This window comes from Rhea pennata, chromosome Z (genome assembly GCF_028389875.1).
Source record: "Rhea pennata isolate bPtePen1 chromosome Z, bPtePen1.pri, whole genome shotgun sequence".
Lineage (NCBI taxonomy): Eukaryota > Metazoa > Chordata > Aves > Rheiformes > Rheidae > Rhea > Rhea pennata.
In genome coordinates, this window is record NC_084702.1 from 670964 (window position 1) to 695911 (window position 24948).

The 24948-nt window shown below is 41.9% G+C and overlaps 2 protein-coding genes across 10 annotated transcripts in view; one reads left to right on the forward strand and one right to left on the reverse strand.

Annotated features, from left to right (window-relative positions):
* The first annotated feature begins 814 nt into the window (after nucleotides 1–814).
* On the forward strand, nucleotides 815–24363 carry CLTA (clathrin light chain A). Of its 4 annotated transcripts, XM_062599671.1 has the most exons (7): nucleotides 815–1091; nucleotides 7887–7921; nucleotides 9784–9901; nucleotides 10938–11049; nucleotides 13747–13782; nucleotides 16915–16969; nucleotides 23353–24363. In XM_062599671.1, the coding sequence occupies exons 1-6, from the start codon at nucleotides 881–883 to the stop codon at nucleotides 16919–16921; spliced, it is 519 nt and encodes a 172-aa protein (XP_062455655.1). In that variant the 5' UTR covers nucleotides 815–880; the 3' UTR covers nucleotides 16922–16969; nucleotides 23353–24363. The 4 variants fall into 4 exon arrangements, with proteins under 4 accessions (XP_062455655.1, XP_062455656.1, XP_062455653.1 ...); XM_062599672.1 differs by lacking the exons at nucleotides 13747–13782; nucleotides 16915–16969; XM_062599669.1 differs by lacking the exons at nucleotides 13747–13782; nucleotides 16915–16969; nucleotides 23353–24363 and adding an exon at nucleotides 14805–15248.
* The window catches only part of GNE (glucosamine (UDP-N-acetyl)-2-epimerase/N-acetylmannosamine kinase), a 32917-nt gene continuing 29617 nt past the window's right edge, over nucleotides 21649–24948 (reverse strand). For all 6 annotated transcript variants that reach the window (XM_062599665.1, XM_062599663.1, XM_062599664.1 and 3 more), the window contains 3 exons: nucleotides 24086–24268; nucleotides 23263–23379; nucleotides 21649–22606 (listed from right to left, as the gene is read on the reverse strand). In XM_062599665.1, the coding sequence (XP_062455649.1) occupies nucleotides 22371–22606; nucleotides 23263–23379; nucleotides 24086–24268 (536 nt within the window). In that variant the 3' untranslated portion in view covers nucleotides 21649–22370. The remainder of the gene's footprint in view (nucleotides 22607–23262; nucleotides 23380–24085; nucleotides 24269–24948) is intronic.

Genomic DNA, 24948 nt, shown 5'->3' on the forward strand with positions numbered 1-24948 from the left:
TCCGCTGCCTCCCCATCTCACCGGCGCGCAGAGCCGCGGCCCCAGCGCCCCTCACGGGCCCCAGCGCCCCTCACGGGCCCCAGCGCCCCTCACCGGCCCCACTGCCCCTCACGGGCCCCACTGCCCCTCACGGGCCCCACTGCCCCTCACCGGCGCGCAGAGCCGCGGCCCCAGCGCCCCTCACGGGCCCCAGCGCCCCTCACCGGCCCCACTGCCCCTCACCGGGGCGCACAGCCGCAGCCCCACCGCCCCTCACGGGCCCCATCGCCCCTCACGGGCCCCACTGCCCCTCACCGGCCCCAGCGCCCCTCACCGGCCCCACTGCCCCTCACCGGCCCCACTGCCCCTCACGGGCCCCACCGCCCCTCACGGGCCCCACTGCCCCTCACCGGGGTGCACAGCCGCAGCCCCACCGCCCCTCACGGGCCCCACCGCCCCTCACCGGGGCGCACAGCCGCGGCCCCACCGCCCCTCACGGGCCCCACCGCCCCTCACCGGGGCGCACCCGCCCCCGCGGCTCCCCCCGCCCCCACAGCGCACGGCCTCCCCCCTCCGGCCTCCCCCCGCGCACGCCCTCTGCCCGGCGCACACAACCCCCCCCGCCGCCCCGCCTCGCACTCGACACTGATTGGCTCCGGCCCGAGCCCCGCCCCTGCCTCAGCTCTGCCCGGAGCAGCCCAGGGCCTCACGCGGGTCCTTCCGCTAAGCCCCGCCCTCGCCTCCCGCCGATTCGCCGCGCTGCGGCGACGTGCTTGGCTCTCACTGGCGGGCCCGTCGCGCCGCCCGCCCCCTGCCCCGCCCCGCTTCCTGGGCGGGCGCGGCGGCCCCGGAAACTGCGTCGCGTACGCTCGAGCTCCGCGCCGCCACCGCCGCCGCCGCCATGGCCGACCTCGAGCTCTTCGGCGCCCAGCCGCCGGCCTCCGACGCCAGCGACAACGGGGCCCTCGACGGCGCCGAGGAGGACCCCGCCGCCGCCTTCCTGGCGCAGCAGGAGAATGAGATCGCGGGCATCGAGAACGACGAGGGCTACGGCATCCTGGAGGGCGGCGAGGTGCCCGGCTCGCTGCAGGGCCACGGCCACCTCGAGGCGGGTAGGCGGCGGGCCGCGGGCGGGCGCCTCGCTGCGGCGGCGGCGGCGGCCCCGCTCGCCGTGCCGGCGCGGGCCCGCCGGGCGCGGGGCGGCGCCGCCCGGTGCCCGGGCCGCCGTGGAGGCGGGCGGCCCGCACCGCAGCCTGAACGCGTGCTCGGGGGTGGGCTGGTGCGACCTCCCCTGCGCCGCTTTCGTTTGCTCCCCGGTGACCTTCGTACCAAATCTTAGCAGACAAGCGCCGCGGGATTTGTGCGTTTGCAGAGGAGAGCGGCTGGACACGTGGGGGGCGGGGGATTTTGGTGTGTCTAGCTGTAACCAAAGCAGTGCTGAGAGGTTGCAGAGGGCTGTTTTTTTTAATTGGAGCCCAGATGAAAATGTGGGTTGATGCTGATCTTAACTGAGGCTTCTGGCAGACTTGACTTGTTGCTGTCTCTGGGTCTGTAGGAGCATGTTTTACCCTAGTACAGATTGTTTTATTATTTAGTGAAGCTGCTACTAAATTGAATAACTTTGCTCCCCAGTTCAGTCTCTTTAAAACTAGGCCTTCGGTGATCTTCAAAATTACAAGCTCCCGCAATATGCGAGGGTCCGAGTGCATAATGTCTCTTGGGATAAAGTATAACTGGATTAAATGAAAGACTTGAGGATTCCAATCTAGTGCTTGACTAGTGGTAGTGCAGCCATTCGTAAGGTCCGGATGGTGCAGACACCATGCCTGTCTTAATAAGGGAGGTTTGTGTGAGAGCTACTTCTTCAAGCACTTGGAACTTGAGAATAGTGATTATTAAAACACTGTCCTGTTTTGATATCAGACACAGCCTGCCCTAGGTGTTTTAGCTGTAAGGCAGAAATAGAGGTGGTAGAAATCTCTTCTCTTATTTTCAGAACCCTTAAACATTTCTTTATGAAGTTTTAGGTCTTACATAGTATTTAGTGTTTCAGAGTGTGTTTATTTTAATTATAAAACAGCTGTTTGAGAACTGACCTCTGCAGGGAAACTTTTACTTTGATATTTCCCAGTAGACTGCTAGAACTCATCCAGTCCATATCTTCCCTACATGCATGAAATGATGCCATTGCAGTATGATTCCTAGTCAAAAACTCAGCTTCTTAAATACTTCCAAATTGGCTGGATGTGTAAAGACAATTTTCAGGCTTTGTGTTTTAAGAGTTCACAAGTCTTTTAAGGTCACTTGGCATGGAAGGCCAAACTCTTACTGGAAAACTTTTGCCAGAAAGTAAGCCATAAAAGTATGGGTATAATAATTTGGTCTGTGGACCTGGAAGTGCTAATGTGATCTGTATGTCCTCTTGCTTTCTGGCATGCGTATGAGTTGTGCATGTGATCTGACCAGTTTAACAGGGATGGCATGTAGTGCTTGTGGACTTGTGGTGGTCTCATTTGTTTGCAGAGCATCTGTTTGTTCAACCGTAGGAGCCTGCACTTCCTAAAAAAAAAAAGTGGAACATAATACATGGTGACGTGAGAACTAATAACTTCTGCAGTTCTGTCTCTTTGAGATTTCTTGTGATCTGATCACATCTTAAACATGACAGCAGTACTTTAGAATATATTAGCTAAATTGTATACTTAATAGGTGAATGTAAGTTTCTTCTTGGACTGGTCTGTATAAATCCGTAAGTATTCTGGCCAAAGATTTGTGGATTTACTTTTTTTAAGCCTTAACCTTTTTGATCTCCCTGGTGGATAAGCTTCCTTTTTACACACCAGAGCAAAAGTAATAGCTCAGGCAGCTCTAAAATGAGGTTTGAAGATTTTAACTTCAAATGAGAAGTAGTCACCAGCTTCTTAAAAGAAGACCATAACCCAGAAAGCTATATTATGTAAACTAGAATCCTGTTCAAGCTTCTGGTGTATGTGAAAACTAATTGTAGTTTCCCTTAAAAGATGAAGCATAATCATTAATTTGGAAGATGGGAAATACTGTATGGAGCAATATAGCACTAATACCTGGTTATTAGTATTGTGATCTAGTTTAGTGGATCCCCTTTCCTGTCATAAATTTATGCCTGCATTTATTTTTATCTTCTCCAATCTTACAATATCAAGTCTTTAAGTTTTAGCAGGTCACTTGCTATGTGTTCTTAGCAAGCCTGAATGAGTCCAGTTTGAAGTGTCTGGCAGTTAAGAAACTTAATTGCATTTAGTGTGTGTCCATAAACCATAACAGCTTGTAACATTTATTAGCCTTGCAGAGACTGAATATCAATTGGTTTAAAAACATAATTAGGATAAAATTGTTTCTTCCTGTCTCTCTAGTTGATACCACAGATAGAACAAGTTATTTGTTACTGAGTGCTGATGCTCTTCCTTAACCCTTTGAACAGTTACTGCCCTGAGTTTTCCTGTGTAGTCATTACCTTAAGACTTCAAAGCACCATAACGTAACACTGAAAAGGGTGGTAAACTTAAAAGGCTGTCATCTGTTCAGGTTGCTATCTTTGTGATAGTACACTATTTACAAAGCTCGTGATAAGAAATCGTATTTTGTCCTTTACAACAGAATACTACATGTTTTGCTAAGTTGCAGAAGTTGTCATGGCGTAGCATTATTGCAAATCCTTGGGAGGTGGTGAGGCTAGTACAGGCCTATTGAGTTATAGTGCAAATGAGAGGACTAATGACTTTTTTTTCTTTTTTGTGAGGAGGATATTACAATAGAATTAGAACTAGGACACAGGAAATAAGCACTCTTTTTGATCTGTAAGCCTTTAGTTAGCATGTGGACTTGACAGTGAATGTGTAACTAGAAAAACTCATTTCTTCTCCACAAGTTTTTTTAGATTGTAATGCAAGAAACTCTGAACAAGACTTTTCTGTGATCCTATGATGAATATTAGGTAGGTGTAGGGAAAGTTTTTTGGTTTCCCCAAAGAAGAAGGAGCAACGTAGAGCTCTGTCTCCAGTGGCAAATTGACTCAACTATATATCAGAATATATTAGGCTTGCTTAAATTATTCTGTTAGAATTGTAGCTACTACTTTATTTGAAGCAGAGGTGAAGAAGTGGAGTACTCAATGTTTAAAAGAATACTTAAAAGTACTTTATAAAATGTACTGTGTTTATGTATGGTCATGTAGAAGTTCACTTCTCCTGTGGGCAGGATAGTACAGAGCATAGCTGAATAGGAAAAATTCAGGCGGAACTAATCTGTGGGGTAGAAAATGGTTGAGCTTACACTACAGCCAGCAGCTTGCAGAGATAACACTTCTAAATCTTCTGATAGCCCTCTTATCTGCTGCATTGAGAGCATAATTTTCAAAGAGCTTACAAGCAAGCATTGACAAACTTTATGCCAGATAGTACAGAGCCTGGTATTACCGCAGAGATTTGCCTTCAGAGTAGCTGGACATCACTGCAATGAGCCTCTGGCAGCTTACTGATTGTTCAAATTCAATATGAACACTTCTCTCAAAGGGGAAGACATGTCAACTCTAAAAGAAGCAATTGGCTAAAATTGTGATGTATAGTCTTGGAACTAATCTCTAGTTCCTGCATACAAGAAAGAGTGCATCTGCTGAAGGAATAACATGTTTCCAAATCCAGTGTTGTCTGATTGGACTGCCCAGTTCTTGAAGTCGTATCAGCTTCCTTGGCCTTACTTTCAGCTGGAGTGTTTACTTGGCAAATCCATTGTATATTGAGTCTATGACTGAAGGACTGAAGCAGGGGAGCTGCTGCTGTATTTATCTTGAAGCTACCTAGCTCTTCATTAAGCTTTGCTGTGGGTGGAAGGCACTGCTTGTTGATGTCTGTTCCTAGCAGGTTTGAGTGCCCTGTCTCTCCTGCATATGTGGGTAGTTGATAGAGCTTATGCCCTCACCTCTCTTCAGTCTCACCACCAGACTGAAGACTAGCTGGTTCCTGTGTTAAAGTTGAATAGCCTATTGTCAACATGTTACAGAAGCTTTTGGATGTTTAGATATGCTTTGTGTAATGGTATCCTTAGCAATAAAGCTTTATCTCAAGGACCCTAGATCTTTCAGAGTTCATAAGCAAAATGGAGGAATATGGGGCATTTCTAACTATAGCAGTTCTGAAAGCACGGTATTAACTTCAGCAATTTCAAGATGTGATACTGTGACAGAATTGGGTAGACTGATGCCAGGAAAGAACTCTCATTGTTCTTGGCTCATGAAAACACAGTGATAGTGGCAAAAGTATTTAGGCTTTTTCTGTGGGAAGTCAGACACAAGTGCAGGTGAAAGCCTGCGACACAGCTCGCTTTGATTACTGAGGTGGAGGCTGGCAAACAGATAATTATTCTAGACACGGTAATGAATTACCATGACTGGAGAGTTAAAATGAGAGAATATTTGACTGTTGGTGCAGTTCCTGTTAAGGTTCTTGCATAGGCGTGTTGCAGTGCATCAGTAAAGTGCTTTTTCCTCTTCTGCTTGCAGTATGCTCTGTCAGCATGCTGACTCTGCATTTTAATCAAAAGTTCTAGAAAGCTCAAAATAGGTGGGAATCTTATATTAATATTAAACCTTCTGATTCCGTTGTTCCCTGAAAAAACTTAGCCTTTTGCTGGTTAGTGAGTGCTTCCATACAGAAGACAAGTAGCCCTGACACAGATACATCTCTGTCTCAGCCATGGCTCCCAGCCAAAACAGTTATTCCTTGCTGTTTTGACTACCAGCCTGAATACTGAAGATCTTAATGATGAGCTTTCCTTCACTGATGTTGTAAGAAAATATCTGTATTACTGCAGCTCTTGGAAGATTCTTCAGGATTGATTGGCGCTCCAAGCTAGCTGATCAGTTGGTGCTTCCCAAGGAGTCTATCTCATGAAATAAAACTTCACTCCTCCTTCTGGAGCTCAGAACAACCTCTTTTGGGGAGTGGAATGAGATATTCGAAGACTAGCTTTTATTGAGTGTTGTAGCAGTAAACTTCAGTCTCTAGATCCTGCGGAATGATCCTTACGTTCTCCTCTTCCAGGACAGAGAGAATGGACAGCTGGCTTATTCAAGCTGTTAATACCTGTAGGATTTATAGGGTGCAGCTTAGCTTTAACTCCAGCCCTGTCAAAAAGAGGCCAACTGTGGCAGTATATATAGATGGATAAACACTAATTCTTAATATGCTTAAGCTGAAGGTGAGTAAAATGTAAGCATGTTTCTTTTATGAGCTTTATTTTCACTAGACTTGTTTAGTAGTAGAACTGTTAATTGTAGCTGTAGTTGCTGAAGTCAGTGTAGGTACAATGGTAGCTACAAATCAGCTTTGAGGAGACTTCCAGCTTGGTGTTAATGATGTACAAGGTAACTGTTGTGAAGCAGATGGGTGCTCTTGCCTTCATGCGCTTCTTATACCTGTTCTTTTTGGCTCCTGCAGCTTGCAGTGAACTTGCAAGCAAATAGAGTAGCTGTCATCTTTCAGATACAGGAACATAGTTAGAAAATACTAGCCTCCTGTAGCCTAAAAGCTAGCTTTTTTTTCCTAACTCATCCATGTACTTGAATTGAGTCTCTCCTCTCCTGAATCCAGTAAGTATGTTTTTGGGGACTACTATCTTAAAACTTAACTATCATATTTGAATTAATATCTTTCAGGTCCTCTGCCCCATTGGCTGAATGACTGCTACTGGCTTATGGAAAGGGGATTGCTGTTGCTTAACCTACTTTCCTGATAAAGGACTAAGGAGAGCTTCCCATGTCAGCAACAGTGTCCTGATGTTAGGGCATTTGTAGCCATACAGAAGAGTTAGAGGATACAGGAGTAGAATATGCTTAGCTTCAAATGAAGTAACTGCCTTACTTGAGTATTTTCCTGATGCAAAATGCTTGCCTTTGTTTACTATTGGGTGACCTTGGTACAATCTCAGCTTTCACTGAAGAGTGTTTTAGTGTGGCAGAAATGCTTCTGTATCAATTTACCCATGATAGTGTTACAGGTGAGGCAAAGCTGTTAGTGAGGAGACTAGCACACCGCCCAGGCAGATGATACACAACACTTTCTCAAAATGATGTATTGCTGAGGTTTAGCTGTTCTTGGAAATATTGATGCCTCCTGCATTTCTTGGGGAACTTGAAGTTTCACAGACTTGATGTTTATTTCATAGCTGACAGATGTTCCCTGCTGCTCACTTCTAATAAGATGAAATCCCAAACCACTAAGACTCTGTGACAGATTGCCATCTAATTCCTGTTCCTGAGGCTCTACTGCCAGTGTCTCTTTGGAGGGAATAATGTTGTAGCCAAGTCAGGGAACAGGAAAGTATCCAAGATGTCACCATAGAAGGTAGCTGAAAGGTGTTTTTGCTAGAAATGTTAGTCACAGCTTTTGAGCTGATTAGGAATTAGGAGATAACCAAAGTATGATAAACATCACTAAGGGCTGTCCTACAGGGTTTTAGTCTTCCATGTAGAGACAAAAAACACTGAAAGACATACTTCCTGACTTACAAAAGGCTATCTAACATTCAGCTTCCAGGACAGGGAGGAGGAGGTGGGAATAATCTGAGAGTACTGATGTGGTAGCTTTGTATGAGCTCTGCTGTTCATCTGGCCTGCAGCCAGATTTCATGGGGAAGAAATGAATCTGTAGTACTGGTTCTGAAGAATGATGGTTTGCTTGTCTCCGCATAAGACAACTGGTAACTGTTGGAAAAGCTCAGAAATAAGGAAGTTACCCTGCAAGCTCTAAAGTAAGAATCACTTGCATAATTCTTATTTTAGATACTATGATAAAGCTTTCCAAACAAGTTATTTTGGTCAGTAAATCTGACTGCTTTTGTCAAATCACTAAACTATAATCGCTTCTTTACAGATGTTGATGGAGTGGTGAATGGAGATATCTACAAGGTAAGGCAGAAGTATTTTGTACTTAGAATGTGCTGTTATACTGTACTATAACTTTAATCTAAACAAGTACTTTCAATGACTTGTCGCTAGTGTATTTGGGTCTCATTGCCTCATCTGTGAAGAGGAATTTCTGTTATCTCATCTCAAAGCTATTAATGCTTCTAGTAAACCCCTCCTTTGAACTCAAATGCAACTTAGAGTAGCAATCAGTTTTGAATTATGAGTTCCTAGGATATAACCACTGAGGGCTGATTGTCAGGTTCTGTGGTATGGCTAATTTTGTGGTATGAAATGAATTCTGAATGCTTAGTTCCTAAAATGCTTATCCAGTAGGGATAAATCATGTATCGTGCTTGTCTTGCTGAATACCGTTTTTTAAATTATTATTTTATTATTTTATTTTTTATTATTATTTTTTAAGGAGCTAACTGATAGAAAACATTTTATGGCATTTTATCCATATTTTATGATGACAGAATTGTGTAAAATTGAACTGGTGGATTAACTGTCATTGTATGAAAGCATTTTGATCAGGCAGAGTATAATAAATGAAGAAGGTGCTGCCTTCATCCACAGTACTGGTACAGCAGTATACTGAGGTGGTCACTGTAAGTGATTTTAACACCAGTTTGGCCATGGCATTGTCATTGTGTGGTATGAGGCTGTTTGCGTGAATGATTGGGAAGAAGGTAGCATAGGAGCTACTCCTCCATAACGTTTGAAGTAAACATGTAACTGGAATAATTTTCATTACTATTAGTATTGTTTTAGCCTCGCTTTTGCTGAGAGGTGATAGGAAAACTATTTTACTGGTACTTTGTGCCTTACTGTGCAACAAATGATGAATGAAATGTCTTGATTCTGACCAGTTGCTGCTTTTGTTTGATAGACATTCCTTAATGAGGAAGAACAGATTGAAAGTGTTATACATAATTTTTCCTTTAATTACTGTAACTAGTTTGCCTCTGGAAGTCTGGTTTGTCTGTGTAGTCTTTGAACTGAATGTGATTTTTGGCAGTGTTACGCCAGTTTAGCTCTTTCTCCTTGCATTGTTTCCTCACTGCAAGGGTTGTAGGAAGTCTGAAGAGCAACAGGACACAACTAAATCTGCTATCAGCTGTAATCCAGCTGATACTGTCTGGAGTGGGATTTTTTTCTAGGCGTGTTGGGAGTGGATGAGCTAATAAATTGTTGGAAATAGTGTGTTGTGAGTGGCACGTAATACTACATTCAGCAAATTCGGGAGTCGGGTACACTAACAATAGCCCTATTAGTTCCATGTCTTTATTGTGTGGTAAAATATATCTCAGTATGTGCACAGTTTTGAAGCTTCAGTGCTGAGCTGCATCTTGTGTTTTAAGCTGCTTACAGCAATCCAAATTATGTAATGTCTTTACAGGAAGTTGGCTTTTAAGGTTTGCAAATTTCTCTTAAGTAGACAAAAGTTACGGAGAACAGCTATAAATTCCTGGGCAAAATAACAAAAGTTTCAAAAGATTTATTTTTCATAGCCAGTATTTAAGATCAGTTGAACTAGACAACCTCTGAGCCTGCAGCTGCATACTAAAGAACTGGGTACTGTCTTCTGCTTGCTTCACGTTTAAAGCTCTGGTATAGTTAGACTTCCCAGTCAGCTTGAAATTGTGTTTGTTCTCAGGTTGCCAAAGACAGCCTTCTGTTAATTTACTTAACTTCTGGGTATTTTGTAGTCAAAATGTTTCATCTTAATAGTAAAAATGCATTTTAACACTGGGTGAGTTTCCGTGCTTAGTTCAAATAGTGTCTAATTTTATATTTCTTGCAGGCAGATAGTTGCAATGTACAGTTGTAATGTATAAATAACATTCATATTTTTCTTTAAGGAGAGTAATGGGCCAACAGACTGCTATGCTGCCATATCACAAGTAGATCGACTGCAGTCCGAACCAGAGAGTATTCGTAAGTGGAGAGAGGAGCAAAAGGAACGCCTGGAGCAGCTTGGTAAGGAGGGTGTTTGCAGTAGTAACTCTTGCTTCTGACTCACTTGTAAGTGACAACTTAAGCAGTTGGACTTCCCAAAACTATGGCTTCTAGCTCTTGGGAGTCTAACCCACTGCTTCAGCAGTGAGCTTGGAGGAAGTTGAGTCTTCTAATAAGAAGACTGTTGATGTATGAGTGAGCAAGCAGATGGCTATGTGAACACTGATCCAGGAAACTTGCCTTGTACTTACCTATAAGCTGTTCCTCAATCCTAAATAGAAAATGAACTGTGTTTATCAGCAGAAATGAGTGTGTAAGTACAGCAACTGTCAGCTTTATTTTTCCAAGGATAAAGATTGCTTATACTATAATTGCTGAGGCCATTTGTTACCACGTGAATCTTAATCTACTAGTTAAAATAGGTAATGGACTTAAGTAATGTACTGAGGATAGTTGTTATCAAATGCAATGATATCTACCCTTGGACTGCTCCAGGAATTCTACAAACTGTGCTGATTTTTATTTAAATGAGGGAAGTGGTTTTGCTTGATATTGTTAGAACCTAACTTTCAGTATATTATCATTCTGGATATAGTTGAGTGTGGTGCTCTTTTCCTGTGCTGATTACTGCATGAAGGTTTGTCCTGAACTGTTGATGAGACAGGCCTAAAAGCATACTGAGTGCCAGACCTTCCCTTATTCTCTCTAAGCACAAAGGCTTTACTGAACTTTGTTCTCATGATAGGATAGCAAACTGACTTTCTCTTTTGTAACAATTTGCAGGCCCAGAGTTACTGAATGAGTAGTCTACAGCTGCTTGGCCTAAACTGAAGTGAGCTGTCTCAGTTAGTAGCACAGGCGTTTTGATTAGCTAATGCTCTGAGAGTTCACAGTGTTTAGTTTTAATGGCCTGAATCAGTAAACCTCTTAACCCTTATCAGAGCCGATCAAGTGACTCTCTGCACTAGAGTAGTTAGAACCCAGAGCCATAAGCTGAAATGTTTTCAAGACCCAAGTGGAGCAAACATGACTGACAAAACAGTTTTTGAATCTTCAGATGCTAACTCACGAAAGCAGGAGGCGGAATGGAAAGAGAAAGCAATAAAGGAGCTGGAGGAGTGGTATGCAAGGCAAGATGAAAAGCTCCAGAAAACAAAAGCCAGCAACAGGTAAAGTTCATTCGCTATTTGAAGAGGTACAAAAATGGCTATGGCGGTAGTGAAAGAGAAAGTTTAGAATACTTCCAGCAATTTCAAAGGAACTGGTGTTTCAGATCTGTGAAGAGGGATAGGTCTCCAGGGGAATATTAGACGATGGTTTTTCTTAGAGCTGTATTAAATGTTTAAGGGTAGTTGGTGAAAGCATGAAGTAATTCTGGCTTTTACTGACAGTTCCTTAAGATGCAAGGCTTAAAATTGGCCAGAATAGGCTAATTATTCTGCCTATTGTTTATATACTTCCAGCTGTACAGGTTCTAGTTGCTATCTTTACACGTGGAAGTGGCCTTCTGGTTAGCCTCTGCCGCAAGTTATTTCATCAGATACTATAAAATCTTTGGCCACTTTGTATGGAAATGCTTGAGGAATATCCTGGTTCTGTTCTGCCAGTGCAGAACTAAATGCTGGCTGTATCTAAGCCACTAAATGTAGTGTTTGAATTGGCTCATTACAAGCTATGGAGCTGAAAATGATAAGAAATTGAAGTTTAATAAGTTCTTAGACTTTCTTAGACTCCCTGAAGGATTTTGACTTCGAGTTATATAAAGGTAAATATGATAATGTTGACTTAATACTACTTAGATCTCCACTTCTGACATACAGTTTCCAGTGCCATTCTCTCCAGGTGATCATTAGGCTTACCTTATACTTTGGGAGACCACAGAACTTGAGCTGGACTATATTTCTGAAACACTTTTTTCTCACTTAACTTGGCCAACAGGTTTGTCTTGAGTAGACAGAGTTCTAGCAGAGTTCTAGCTCAATGAGGCAAGGAAAAAAAGGAAGTGAAGACTTCTGCAAGATATTTTACTGGGTGTGCAAAGTTAATGTCTGATACAGTCTAATGGCGCACTTGTGGATAGTGGACAAAATACATGATACCACTATAGCTTTGTCTTGATCAGTGTTTGAACTCAGGTGATTAATTCTGGAGCAATGCCAGTGTACCAAGAGCTGCTGTTACAGAAATAGTATTACTCTAAGGAAGTTATTGGTATTCTCAGCCTAGTGAGATTTTTCTCTTAACTAGTCTCTTTTCACCGGGAGGAGAGTAATCTAATGCTGGCACTGGGATTCGAGTCTTCATCTAGCTGATCTCAGCTAAGAAGGATGTAGTGTATGTCTTATGTTGCTCCTCTGAGTCGGTGGCTTAATTGCTATGTGCCATCTTGTAGCTGCTTTCATAGATGATAGGTGATATGCAAGGTTAATGTACCTACTAAAATTGTCTTCAGCTGCGTTCCTCACTTCTCAACCTTATTTCTTTTTTCCTGCCTGCTTGCCTACCTGTTGGACAACTTGCTACCTAGGGTGGCAGATGAAGCTTTCTACAAACAACCCTTCGCTGACGTGATTGGTTATGTGTATGTTGATTAACTACTAATTCTCTTTTTAACGTCCTCATTATCTAGTTGACTAGCAGAAAGTGTTAAATATCTGAAGGTGATCTCTGCTGAATACTTGATGCCAATATTAATGTAGCTAAACAGCCATTACTTTTTGAACTAACTCTAATCTACAGTTTTAAGTGCAATTTTCCTGCAAGGATGCCTTATGCTGCATGATAACCATTCCTTTCAAGTTAAGTCATGTAGTATGCATACCTGCATACTGATGTTAGTACTGTGATTTTAGTAGTGACTTCAGTGGTCTGTAGAAGATTATAGAAGTTAGAGTTGTCTCTAGGACAGTGAAGACTCTTCTACAAGATGCCTTACTGGGCATGCAAGTTAATATCTGATGCAGTCTCAGGAGGGTGCTGCATCTAATCTTAGTTGCCTGCATAGAGAAGAAGAATGTATATTCTACATTCTTGTGATGGATACTGAACTTCTGACCTGCACTGCTTTGCCCATATAGTCAGAAATATTTGAGCAAGCTGTGCAGATAAATCTCTGCAAGCAAAGGAAACCGAAAAGGTATCACCTGCTGTAAGTCAGGGCAGAAGAGGCTCCTATAAACTTTAGGATAGTATTAGTGAACAAATTAAAAGAGTGAAGGAAGATGGCATTAACAAATCAACATTAGCTGACAGCAGAACATCTAGGAGCACTTCCAAGTAGACCTATTGCCAACCTAAAGGACTAATGAGAATACACTTTCAAGGCAGAGACTTTCAAACCTCAAGGAGTTCTCTAGTTTCTGTGGGCTGGAAGGATTGCAGTGTTCATTGGCTTGTTCCTGCATCTTAGTTTCTTCCCTTAATTTGTAGAGTGGAATTAAAAGATGGCCATATCACAGATTCTAAGTTGACACCTTCTAAAAGGTGTGTACTTGTGAGCCATGTGAGCCATGATGTGACTTTGAATGAATTAATATTGAAGGTTCTGTGTGGAATTCATTGCCCAACTGTAGGTGGATGTAAAGCAAGACTTGTGAAATGTGGGATTTACAGGTGGTGTTTGACTTTGTTCTGAAGTCTCTTGGAGCTGGCTTTGACAAACTTTCCAGTAAAACCTTTATTTTCGTATAGCCAGTGCATTTGTGCAGCGTTAGTGCTGCATAATAAAACCAGCAGCATATTTCCTCGATGTAGGCCAAGCTACTAGTGCATGTTCAGCTAGCTAATCATCTGCATTAAACTCATTCTCATTTTCTATATCTGACTTAAACTTTCTCCTTGTTTCTTTTCTTCTCTTCACTTTTAAGCACAAACATAAATCATCCTTGCTACAGCCTAGAACAGTTAAGTAAAAATCTTCACTGCCCCTTGAGTGTCATGTCATATGCAGTAGCAGTGTTGTAGTGATCCTTGTCTTCAGTGGTGTCTGTAACCTAATCATCCCTGTGAACAGTGCCGAATACTCATGAGAGAGTCATCTTCACTGCTTTTTCTGTACTGCTTGTTGGAGTAGATGGATTTGGTTTGATCTTTTGGTGCTTACAGCTCTTGCCCTCAGTTCATGTAAACTAGATGCTGGAGTGTTACACATGCATTGAAACAATGCTGTTGGCAGCATAGCAACGCCAGAAGGATGCTACTGGGAAGCCACTGGTACCAACTCATACGTAATAGGTGGAGGGGAACCCACTGCCCTCGAATATCTTTAAGGGTGAGAGCAGGGGAGATGTTTATCCTGTTAGCTGACCTCAAACTAATCATCCCCTCTGTCAGCATATGCTTTGTTAGTCTGTAGCACCTACAGACATAGAATTCTTGACTTAAATTTGTTTTGATACATGCTGCTTCACTACAGCATTGGGAATCATCAGCAAATAGTTTTATGATGTCCTGTTGGCCTTGTGGCTGGTACAAATCCTCAAATAGAATCTCTTGTAAGAAATGCTGCAGGGAGTTGTAAATTTTGAGTGGACATATATCCAAAGCAAAATAGTAAGTGTTAGAAGCTTAAATAATTAAGACTTGAGCATCGCTCTATAAATAAAATGCCTACATCAAAGTGCCTTAGTTGTTGGCAGCTTGTGTGCTGCCTCCTGTAGGCAAAGACTGGGTAACTGCTCTTGAAACCAAACACCTGTATTCCAACATTTTACATAGCAATCTTCTCTACTGCTTGTGCATAGCATATTACTACAGCCTACTTTCATCTCCAGGGTTGGGGTAGTGGGAGTGTGAGTAGCCATAATGTCCAGCAGCTGTCAGGTCACATTTCTTACAAAACATGCCAAATCAGCTTCATCCTGTAAGAGGGAAGGAGTGCCTCATAAGTTAGGCGTTAACACAAGATGCATTGCATTACTTTTAGGGCAGCTGAAGAAGCCTTTGTGAATGATGCAGAAGACATTTTTCCAGGCACTGAGTGGGAACGTGTGGCTCAGCTCTGTGACTTTAATCCAAAGTCTAGTAAGCAGGCTAAAGACGTATCCCGCATGCGCTCAGTCCTCATCTCACTCAAGCAGGCTCCACTGGTTCGCTGAAGGAAAGCACAATGGAAACACTACAAATGCAATATCTTAACCTTCTTCAGAGAAGCGTGTTTGCAGAAATTGGATTAATTGTTTCAGTGTTTTTTTTGGACCAAACCTCATGATGTATCTAAAGCTGATCATTGTTTGATTGCATGTTCTTCCTCATATTTCCTTCCTGTGTCTGAAATGGGAATACCTCCAGATTTGTAGTCTCTGTGCTGTTGTGCACTGAGATGTCACTTCAACATTTACTGATATTAAAGATCTGTTAAACAGCAAAATGTGTTGACTTGGATGAATTGAGAAGGTCTCTTGCTCCTCTTCCACTGAGTGCTGGAGGTGGGCGAGCAAACATTTCCTTTAGTTGTTAGTGATTTCACCTTGCTGGTGAATGATCAGCCCGCAATGCTTTTGTTCTTTCAGAGGCAGTCCTGCTTGTCTCTAAGCTTTCTTAAAGCTCTTGAGAGCTTTAGTTAAAACTGCTTTCCTGTCCGATTTGTTACATAAGACAGAAGCTCTCTGAAATGGGAGCAGCAGGCTTATTAGGGAGCTTATATCACTTCTAGTGAACTGAGCATACTACTTACAGCTTCCTTTTGCAGGTAAGCAGTTCCAGGTAGTTTTTTGCTAAATGACTTAACGCAGGCTTTAGATCTTAGTCTAGAAGAGCACAAAGCACTGAGCCTTTGGTGTTCTTTGCTGGTAGGACTGCATACTGTGCTGTGTAAATACTCAACACTAGTGTCAGTTGCAGAGCGCTATTGTTTGGAGGCTGCCTGCAACTGAGCTCACAAGGAAGAGAAAAACCTGTGCTTTGGGACTTTAGAAGTTTGTGGTGTGCTTGAACAGTGTCCTTGTCCTCATGGACCCTGGCAGACCCTTTCCCCCATCAGGGGATGGTGGATGGGATGCTTGGGCAGTAAGAGAAGATTGCTCTTGCTTCTGCTAATCAAGCAATTGGAATCGGAACTGCTGTATATCGAGATGGCTGCATTTCAAACTGATCCAAAAAAATCTCTGTTCTGCTGCCTCCTTGGCTGTCTAATCTCAATCAGCATTCACAGGTGCTGTATTCTAGTTTTACTGTACTAAAACCTCATTTCTAGCTCTATATCTTACATGAGTGGTCTGTTCAGTCTTGTGTACTATTTCACTGTTAATAATTACCGCGGTTTATCTAGTGTGTAACTGAACTGCTTAAATACATATTGTGCAAGAGCTTCAAACTTAGTCCAAGCAGTCTCAAGAAGGCTTCAAGTTCAGAAGAAAAGCTCACAACCTTTTAGTGGGTAAGATATTGAATAAATGGTCTCCATTGAGGGCTCAGTATGCTCTACCTTGGTGGTATTTAGAGTACAAAGTGATGTTGAAATGATTATAGATTACAGCTCTGGAAATTTATTCAACAGAGGATGAAATCAAGAAAATATTTTCTGAACTGCACTGGACTGCCACAGGTGAGTCAAGGAAGAAGGTTTAGAAGCAGAGAGCAAGTCCTTAGAATAGTGATACACAATGTTAATCCTGACTAATAATGCTTGACCTTAGCTGATTTGACTAAAACTTTCATTTCATCCCCATACCTCAAATCTGTGAAGACTATAAAGGCTTCAAGACTACTTTAATAAAAAAATTTGTTATGTCAAATATAGTCAGGTGCTATATTCAAAATGTGTTAACAGACGATTTGGATTTCCTGTAACTTCAAAGATGACACCACCGCAGATTAGAGGGATTCACGTGTTATGGAGCTAGTTAAGCACACTGTGTGATCCGAAGGAGATTTTAAGTGTGCTTACAGTATAGTTCTGACCAGCAAGTCAAGAAGGCTGGCATAGAGTTGAATTCAAAGTCAAAGCAATGTTGTAGAAATTGAAGCAGCGTCTTAGGTGCTTTTGCATGTGCTAACATTGTTCCTACAGCTTTGTTTTTTTATACCTTTTCTAGTTCTTAGGCTGAGATGTTGTGGAGTGCCTCTTCTACCTTCATTTTATATACTCAAGTATGCTGGGTCACTGTCTGCATCTTGGTTCCTCATATTGGTATTCTGCTCATACTTCTCATGGCAGAGGGCTATTTTAGATACTTAGCTCTTGTGACATTGAATTTGAAAAAAACACCACCACCACAACACTAATAGCTTTGTCTGGATGAATCCAGTCCCCTATTTGTGCATTGGAAGTTTCTGGCGTGTTCCATTCACAGGTCAGTGTGGGGCTTTATTTGTGACTTTGTGTAACAATTCTTTGCTGCATCTTGTTTAGCTGATCGTACCCAGTCCTCAACTTCCTGTTTCTGACTTCTTGCTGTTGCTTGTTTCAATAGCAATGACTTGGCTGTGCTAGGGCTGATGAAGAAAGCTGCGGCAGACAGTGGAATTTGGAAAAAAGGGACACAGATTTTCAAACAAAATCAGAGGTGCATTTGCACAGCTCTAGCTGAAAGCATCCTCGTAGAACTTGCTGTGTTTAACCTGTGATCAGATGACAGTCAGCATCCAGCCAGTCTGAAAGGATAATGTACATACATAGGAAAGCAGGGAGGGGGATGAAGAGAGAAGGTGGTAAGTTCATTAGAAAGAAGGGAATTTGAGAAAGAGCTGCAACTTACCCAACTTTTTCCTGTAGTTAAGTGCATGAAAAGTTTTAAGTAGCTAAAGTTTGTGGCTTGTCTGTTTCCTTAACTTCTCCCCCCTCCCCTCCATTCCCCGAGTGGTCAGTAAAGAGAATATATATTTTTTTGTCTTATATTTTAGAAAGGACAAGGTGGAGTTTTGTTGTTGCATTTTGTTGAAAGAGGTCTCATTGACAGTACCTGTCATATGGGCAAGCTTGTTCTGCAGAAGTGGTTTGCTGTAGCAGCACACTACTGTGAGGCACTGTGTGATAGTGTTTGTTAGCCAAAACAGGTGCAGGATCTGCAGATGTTGCAGTGATGCTGATGATGAGAGCCCTTTTGCTGTGCCTGGGTTTTGGATGGTCCATTTAAGTCTGTAGGATATGCTAGCCATGAGAAAGCAGTATCTTATTAATTTTTTTTTTTTAATGCAGTGCCTGTACTTTATTTCAACAGCTTGTGAAATTCAAATTATAGGAAAGGAACTTTTGAAATACAGACATTTCTTCAAAATTTCACCTTAAATAAAGATGAAGACCACTTCATACACATAATATGTAATACATACACATAATGTTTAATTAAATACACTTATTACTTTATACAGTATTAGCATTTAAAACAATGTGCTTCATGCAAAGAAAGCTGGAAAGCCCGGCATTGAGAATGATATACAGCTAGATTGTCGTGATAATGGTATAACTGTACAAGCATAGCAAAAATTGTGCAGAGAGGAATCATCTCCTAGACCAACTGATTTGTGTGTGTGGAGGGGAACAAGGCATGTGAAGCCTTTCAGGTAGTAGTAGTAAAAGCCTAGTAATTTATGATGTGTTAAGGATATGACTGATAGATCTGTGTCAGATCAGAATGAGGACTGTATACTTAAAACCTTTCCTCAGTTACGAGAGCAGAAGAATGAGAACTGGCTTTTTTACTTATTTTTTGAATATCTTGCTAATTCTGTGTATGTAACTGTCCTAGTCTGGTTTTAAGCTAAACTGCAATGTACAGGCAATGAGTGGTTTGGACACCATGCAGATTGCACACAGCAAAATGTACAACTTGACCCTGTTTTGTGAAGACTTGCAGCTTTCACAGTTGCCAAATGCTACAATTATATGTGCAATCTGAGCCAGGGGATTTGGCATCGTATGTTATCTTCACAGCCTCATAAGTATTTTTAGCAGTTACTTTAACCCCCCCCCCCAATCAAATACAAATACGCACCCAAGCCAGAATATAACTGACCAAATGGACCAAAACACACAGACCAAAACATAACTGAACTATATATATGGTTTTAGCAACTGCAGTTCAGCTGCCAAAGCACTCATTCCAAGATGTCTTTGCTGACCAAAGCTGCTTTCCAAACAATTACTTGAAATGGTCCAAGAGGCATACAGTCCTGGTACTTTGCCTTGCTAATGACAATAAACTCTCAACCGTATTTGAAAAGGACAGAGTGATTGGAGTCCACTGATACAGACTGAAACAGAGACATCATGCCCTGCCCTCACATTACTGTGCTGCAGCTGTTCCTGTGATACCAACTTGACAGTGCCCTCTCTTGGTAATGTCTAATTATGTGACACTTCAATGGAGACGGTGTCTTAAGACCATCAGTATGCTGCGGTATGTTTTACTGTTGAGTGTCTGGGTAGCAGATCAAAGGCCCAAAGTGCAAATAACGAAACTTGCTGCTGAGGAGGATAAAAAGACATCCCAGACTGATGGGGCTAACTATGCAGCTTACAAAGCATCAGTAAAGATCTGTAGAGACAGGTAGCTAAACTCTTCTGGTCTCCTTGCAGTTCCAAATCCTACTGTGGCATGGTTTCTGTGCTTAGGTAGGGCTGTGGTGTACACAGAGCAGCCCCTTTCTCTCCAAATGCGAGGATGCAAAGCAGTGAGGTATATGGACTAGAAGGGAGAGGAGAGTGCTTTTTGCATGAATTAGGAGAGTTTGCTCTTGGTTCTAGAAGTTTTTTTGGGGAAAAGCAAGGTTAATACTAAGAGCTAAATAGGTTATAGCACTGAAAGAAGTCCACTTGAGTGTAAATCATCTTCCAACCTGCTGGCACCCTGCAGTTCTAAGTGCTGCTGGTGCTTGCTCCTCCAATCTTGAATTAGGTTTTGCTTGGAGGTCTGGATAAGGGCATTCTTGCAGTTTTCAGCACTAAGGCATCATTGCAGCTGGGATACCCCATGCACTTGCTAGCGACATTGCAAAACCAAATCTTCAACAGGTGGTTTTGGCTGATGCAGCCATTGCAGTTTACAAGACAATTATGTAGCACAAGTCCCAGGCACTTCTTCAGGCCCTGAAATGTTGGTAATAGCTAGTGAAAGAGATGTTAGCCATTGCTGGAACAAACTGCAGTATTGTCTCCTTTCCTCCTCCCTCCTCTCCTTGTAGGGGATAGAGGTTTGTTCACCCTCACTGCAGTCTGTGACTTTTACGGCAGTGGGCTATTGTCAAATGCATAGGGCCAAACACAGAAAAGACACAGAAATCGCTTGCTTGATGTCAGATATTCTGAGAATAGTATTCTCTTCCTGGAATGGGACACAATGGAGACTCCATTTCCCTAAAATGCTGGATCCACAACAAAGTGGCTGAGATGTGAGGGAGGTTTCTCAAGGGATAGAACAACCCCCCCCCCCAAAAAAAAAAAAAATCACCACTTAAGTCTTTAATATGGAAATATTTAATTTTAAGCCCACAAAAATCCTCATGGAAAATTGTGAGGTCTTCTGCACCACTTGCTTTTATCTAGCAGGTTTTCTTACTCAGTTGCCAGAAAACAATTTTTACAGTAGTTAAGATCATTTTTACTGAAGGGACCAGATGTACACCAGTCAATGGAAAGATCAGATAATAGGCTCCTTTTCTTTTCAGAGTGTTACTATGGGTACTCCTGAGCTGAACTGCTACCATGCTGGGACAAAGCACGTTTCTCCTTGACCTTGTAATGAAGGTACCGCTCTGGTACAATCCTTAATGGATATGCTGAGTAACTCAAGACACTTAACAGAAAAGAATACTAAGAGCCCTTGGTGCCACAGAGCCTACAGCAACTTTGCAAATCATTAAGATACGATTTTTCCAGTGTGTCTTTATTTGCTGCTTTTAAGAAAGACATACAAAGACTCGTGCAGGAGGAGTCTACTACCATGGATTCTGTCCAAGGTTATTGTATAGCAGAGGGCAGCAATTGGAAGAGGATGCTTCATTTTGGTTGTAGAAAAATCTCTCTAATTCCCTCCTACTCATACATTACTGGGCAGAAATACGAACCTTCTGAGACTTCTAGATAGTGGTGGTTGAATTAATGGTTGTTAAAACAGATCATTAAATGCAGAGCAGAAGGCAGTCTTCTGACTGTTCCTCTGACAGGTGTCATCTTTCTGGGATAGCTGATCAGTTAAGTGGTTCTGGTTTTTAATTTTTCCTTATGGCAAGTAATTGTCATGAAGTTACTCTGCCAGTATTTTGAAAGCATGCTAAAGAACAGCTGAGTAAAGACAAAACTGTATTTATGTCAAGAAGGTTTGGTCAAAGAATCATGCCTTACACTGTCCAGAGAGCTAATCTGTGTGGTCTTCAAACTTTGATGAAATCCCAGGACAGTCTTACCTCCCTCATACAAAACCTTTCTGGTAGAAAGTTCCACTGTAGCATACATGGTTCACATTAGGCAAATGCTTATTGATATTTGGCTTACTTTAATCTTCAACCACTGGACGCCTTGAAGATGAGGATCAGGCCTCAGATTTGACTCTCCATCTCGCAAGCTGATGGTGATTGCAGGTCAAGAACAATGTACCTGCAGCCACCACCACTGCTGAGCAGATGCACTGTGTAACTCTGCAGTGAATGAAGTTTCTTGAAAGACAGGGGCTTTATGTTCAGTAGTATTCCATTACTAGAATTCAGTTGACTGCCACCCTCACTGCCATGGGGGAAAAAAGGTAGCTGACCAGCTTCCTTGAGAAACTAAATCCTTCCAATGCAGCTTACCACAAACAAACAAAACGAAACAAACACAAAGCCCAGAACAATAAAATTCAAATAATTTATTGTTGGCCATACCTCTAAGAAAAAGATGTTCCCTGCTGTACCTGTCAGTTTATTTGGACAGCTCTGGCTATCCGTAAACTCAGAAGATCATAGATAGTCTTTCCTTCTTATGTACGCTTCTAAAATGGGCCTTAGCCCTCTAAAGTTGCTGTAAAAAATAACTCCAAGTTATTTATGAACCACAATTTTTAGATGCAACCTTTTTGTAGAAGCAATGGCTCTCTTCTTTCCACCCGCTGAATCTACTATCATCTACTGTTTGTGATTACATAGTTACTTGAGAGTGGAAACTTAGAAATGGAAAAGCTAGTCAAATTTTAGATTTTTCATTTCACATAGGTGAGAAATAGGATGTAGGACCTGAAGCATTAGCTCTAATTTGACATACCACCCCCCCAATCTGTTTCCCAGCATACATGAAGATAGGTTCATAAATAATTCAACTACACTCGAAGCAATATTTGGGCTTGCCCAGATAGGTGATTAAAAACAAACAATTGCACATCAGTTCTGATGAACATGGACAAAATTTAGAAAAAATAAAGATACAATCTCAATTAGGAATTGCTGAAGTAGTCACTAACTATTCAGAACCTTACTCTGATTCAGTAGCTGCTCTGGTCAAAGGAAAAAGAATTGGGCACAGTACTCCCGCCACTCATTAGGAATTTGAAGAGTCCATTTGTATCATTGTTACTGGTACCTAATACGTTCTACGTGTAGTATAATCCAGTACCAGGCTAGCAGCTCCAAGAAGAGCAGGATCTGCTAGATTTGAGACCACCACATCCACAGTTTTAGCAGATGACAAAGCTTGTCGATGTATCATGTCTTTCACAGCATTTACATAGTGGCTGGCTAGAACTCCAGACAGGATCACAAGAGAGGGGTTCATGGTGTGCAGAATGTTCACCACTCCAAGGCCTAATGCCATCCCAGCTGAAAAAAATACAGATAAAGAAAGTAAGTAACAGAGAACAATGCAAGCATCAGTTGTTGGAGCAGGTCTGTTAGCAGCAAATAACACTGTGGTTAGAAAAGCTTTTTATTCCATATGGTGGACAGTTACAATTTATGTTACAAGACTATCAGCTTGGCATTCATTTTTCTTGCAAAATAAAAGGAAAAAAAAAAAGGCAATTGTTTTACAGGATAATGCATTATATAGGGATAGAGATGTCAAAGATGAAACAATGTATTACCACACTTCTAATCTAAGAGAAAAAAGAAAAACATTATTCTATCTTTGTGCTATCAGCTACGTATGAGGAAGAGGACTGTGTTTAAAGCTTGTAAAAAATCTATCCCATGTAAAGTTATATGCTTATTGCCCTTGCTTGCTCAGATTAGGCATTCATTTGCCTATCATGAAATGTCCCGTAATTTTCCAAGGTAATAAGCAAATATTGAGATCTCACTTTTTTAATGTAAGGACAAACTGATTTTTGCAGGAACTTTTCATTTTGTTCCTTGGACTAGGGATTCTATAAATAATACACAAGTTGCCTGTATTTTTTCCAACATTTGTTTTTAACTTACACAGGAATCCTCAATTCTAATGTAGGAACTACGCGCTTGTGGTGTTGCAGTCTTACCTGTTCTGAGAATGCTGTCTGCTCTTGCATTCCCAAGTTTAGCTGCTTGAATGAGATGTGCAGCACTAACAACCTCCTCGTTCTTCATAGACATTCCTTCTACTAAAAGAAGATCCTCTGGTCGTTTTGGAGGAGAGAAAGCCAGGAAGAAAACATGGTGATGTGATGAGACAAGAGATGGAGGCTGATAAACAGGCAATTAAGATCTTTACATCTCTGTTACTTGTATACCAAAGCCTGCCTGGATGCCGAGAAATCCACCCACCTCTGAGTTTAGTCAAAGTAACCATCATATCCATATTATTCAGGGAATTGTTCCTGAATTTCAAATAGAGACAGTTGCAACAAGGTAATTTTCTAGTCTTGCCAGCCCCAAATAAACTAAATTACAAAATATTTCCATCGTTACTCAGGTGTTGTAAGCTACTGCTCAAAGACAACCACTGTGAAACCACACTTCTTGTAAAATGCCTAAGAAAATGGCTACCTTGTGGCACGTTTGAGAAAGAGAGCCAACCCTCTCCTACATGCTTGTAGTAATTATGAGACAAAAGGTTCCAAGTGTGGCTTGCCTAGGTACTGCTAAAACTGAGACAGAACTGTACTGTACTGCAAATATAGCAGCAGGGTAGTTATACACAAGAAGACCTATCTGGTTACCCATATGCTCACTCTCCTCTCTTACAGGAAAAAAGAAGGTATGCCCCCCCTTTTTTTTTCTCATGTCATCCTTGCAAATTTTGTCTATACTTCAGTTTAGAAACCTATCTTATTTTTTTGGTGGGGGAAGGAGGGTTGGAGAGAAGATGAAGTACATAAATACCATCATGCAGTTTCTTAGCTTCTCTCTGTAAGGCTATTCCAGAGGCATATGCTTCTATACATCCTTGGCTACCACAGAGACACTCTGGTCCATCTAAAGACACGACAATATGCCCAAGTTCAGCAGCACAGAAAGAGCTGCCATGGATCAGTTCATGTTGATGAATGATTCCACCTCCAATTCCTGCAAAGGTGTGAAAATTTGTGAAAGTAAAAAAGAAAAAATATAGCCCCAATTCTTTCACATTTGCTTATTCTAATAAAGATAAAGCACATGCATGGGTGGTCTTCTCTAGTGGTGATGAAATGAATGACTGGTTACTGAAGAACTCATCTCTGTTCAACACACTCCTGGAAATGCTACATATGTGTGTATATGTATGTATGTGTGTATATATGTGTGTGTGTGTGTGTGTGTGTGTGTATATAAAAAGAATGCTATGTAACACTCATCCTTTTCTAAGCTTATGCTCAAACCTATGCAAGGTACTAAGAGGCATCATAGAAACAAATCTGTCAGGACTACTCTGACAAATCTTACTCTTCATGCACAAAGCTAACCTTTCAAGTGGCCTTAAAATTTTGCATTTGAGAGAAGATGCTTTAACACCATAGTTAGATATCTATAAATGACTGTAACCTATATACCAGTGAGCGAGGACATTTAAACCTGCAATCTTCTTCCTCTTCACAAATCCTGAGTGGAGATTATTCAACTACTTATCACTGCCACCATTCTAAAGGATTATACACTTAAAGAAGAAAAGTAACCCCACATTTGCATTTGAGATACAATAAACACGACCTGTCAGGCTAAGTTACTCATCTAGCTATTTTAGGTAGGTATCCTTATCTGACTTGTAT

Bases quoted from the DNA above. Each gene is read 5' to 3' on its own strand.
- CLTA (XM_062599669.1), top strand. From the start codon at position 881: ATGGCCGACCTCGAGCTCTTCGGCGCCCAGCCGCCGGCCTCCGACGCC. The intron at 1,092-7,886 runs GTAGGCGGCGGG...GCTTCTTTACAG, and splicing joins CCACGGCCACCTCGAGGCGG to ATGTTGATGGAGTGGTGAAT. The intron at 9,902-10,937 runs GTAAGGAGGGTG...TTGAATCTTCAG, and splicing joins GGAACGCCTGGAGCAGCTTG to ATGCTAACTCACGAAAGCAG.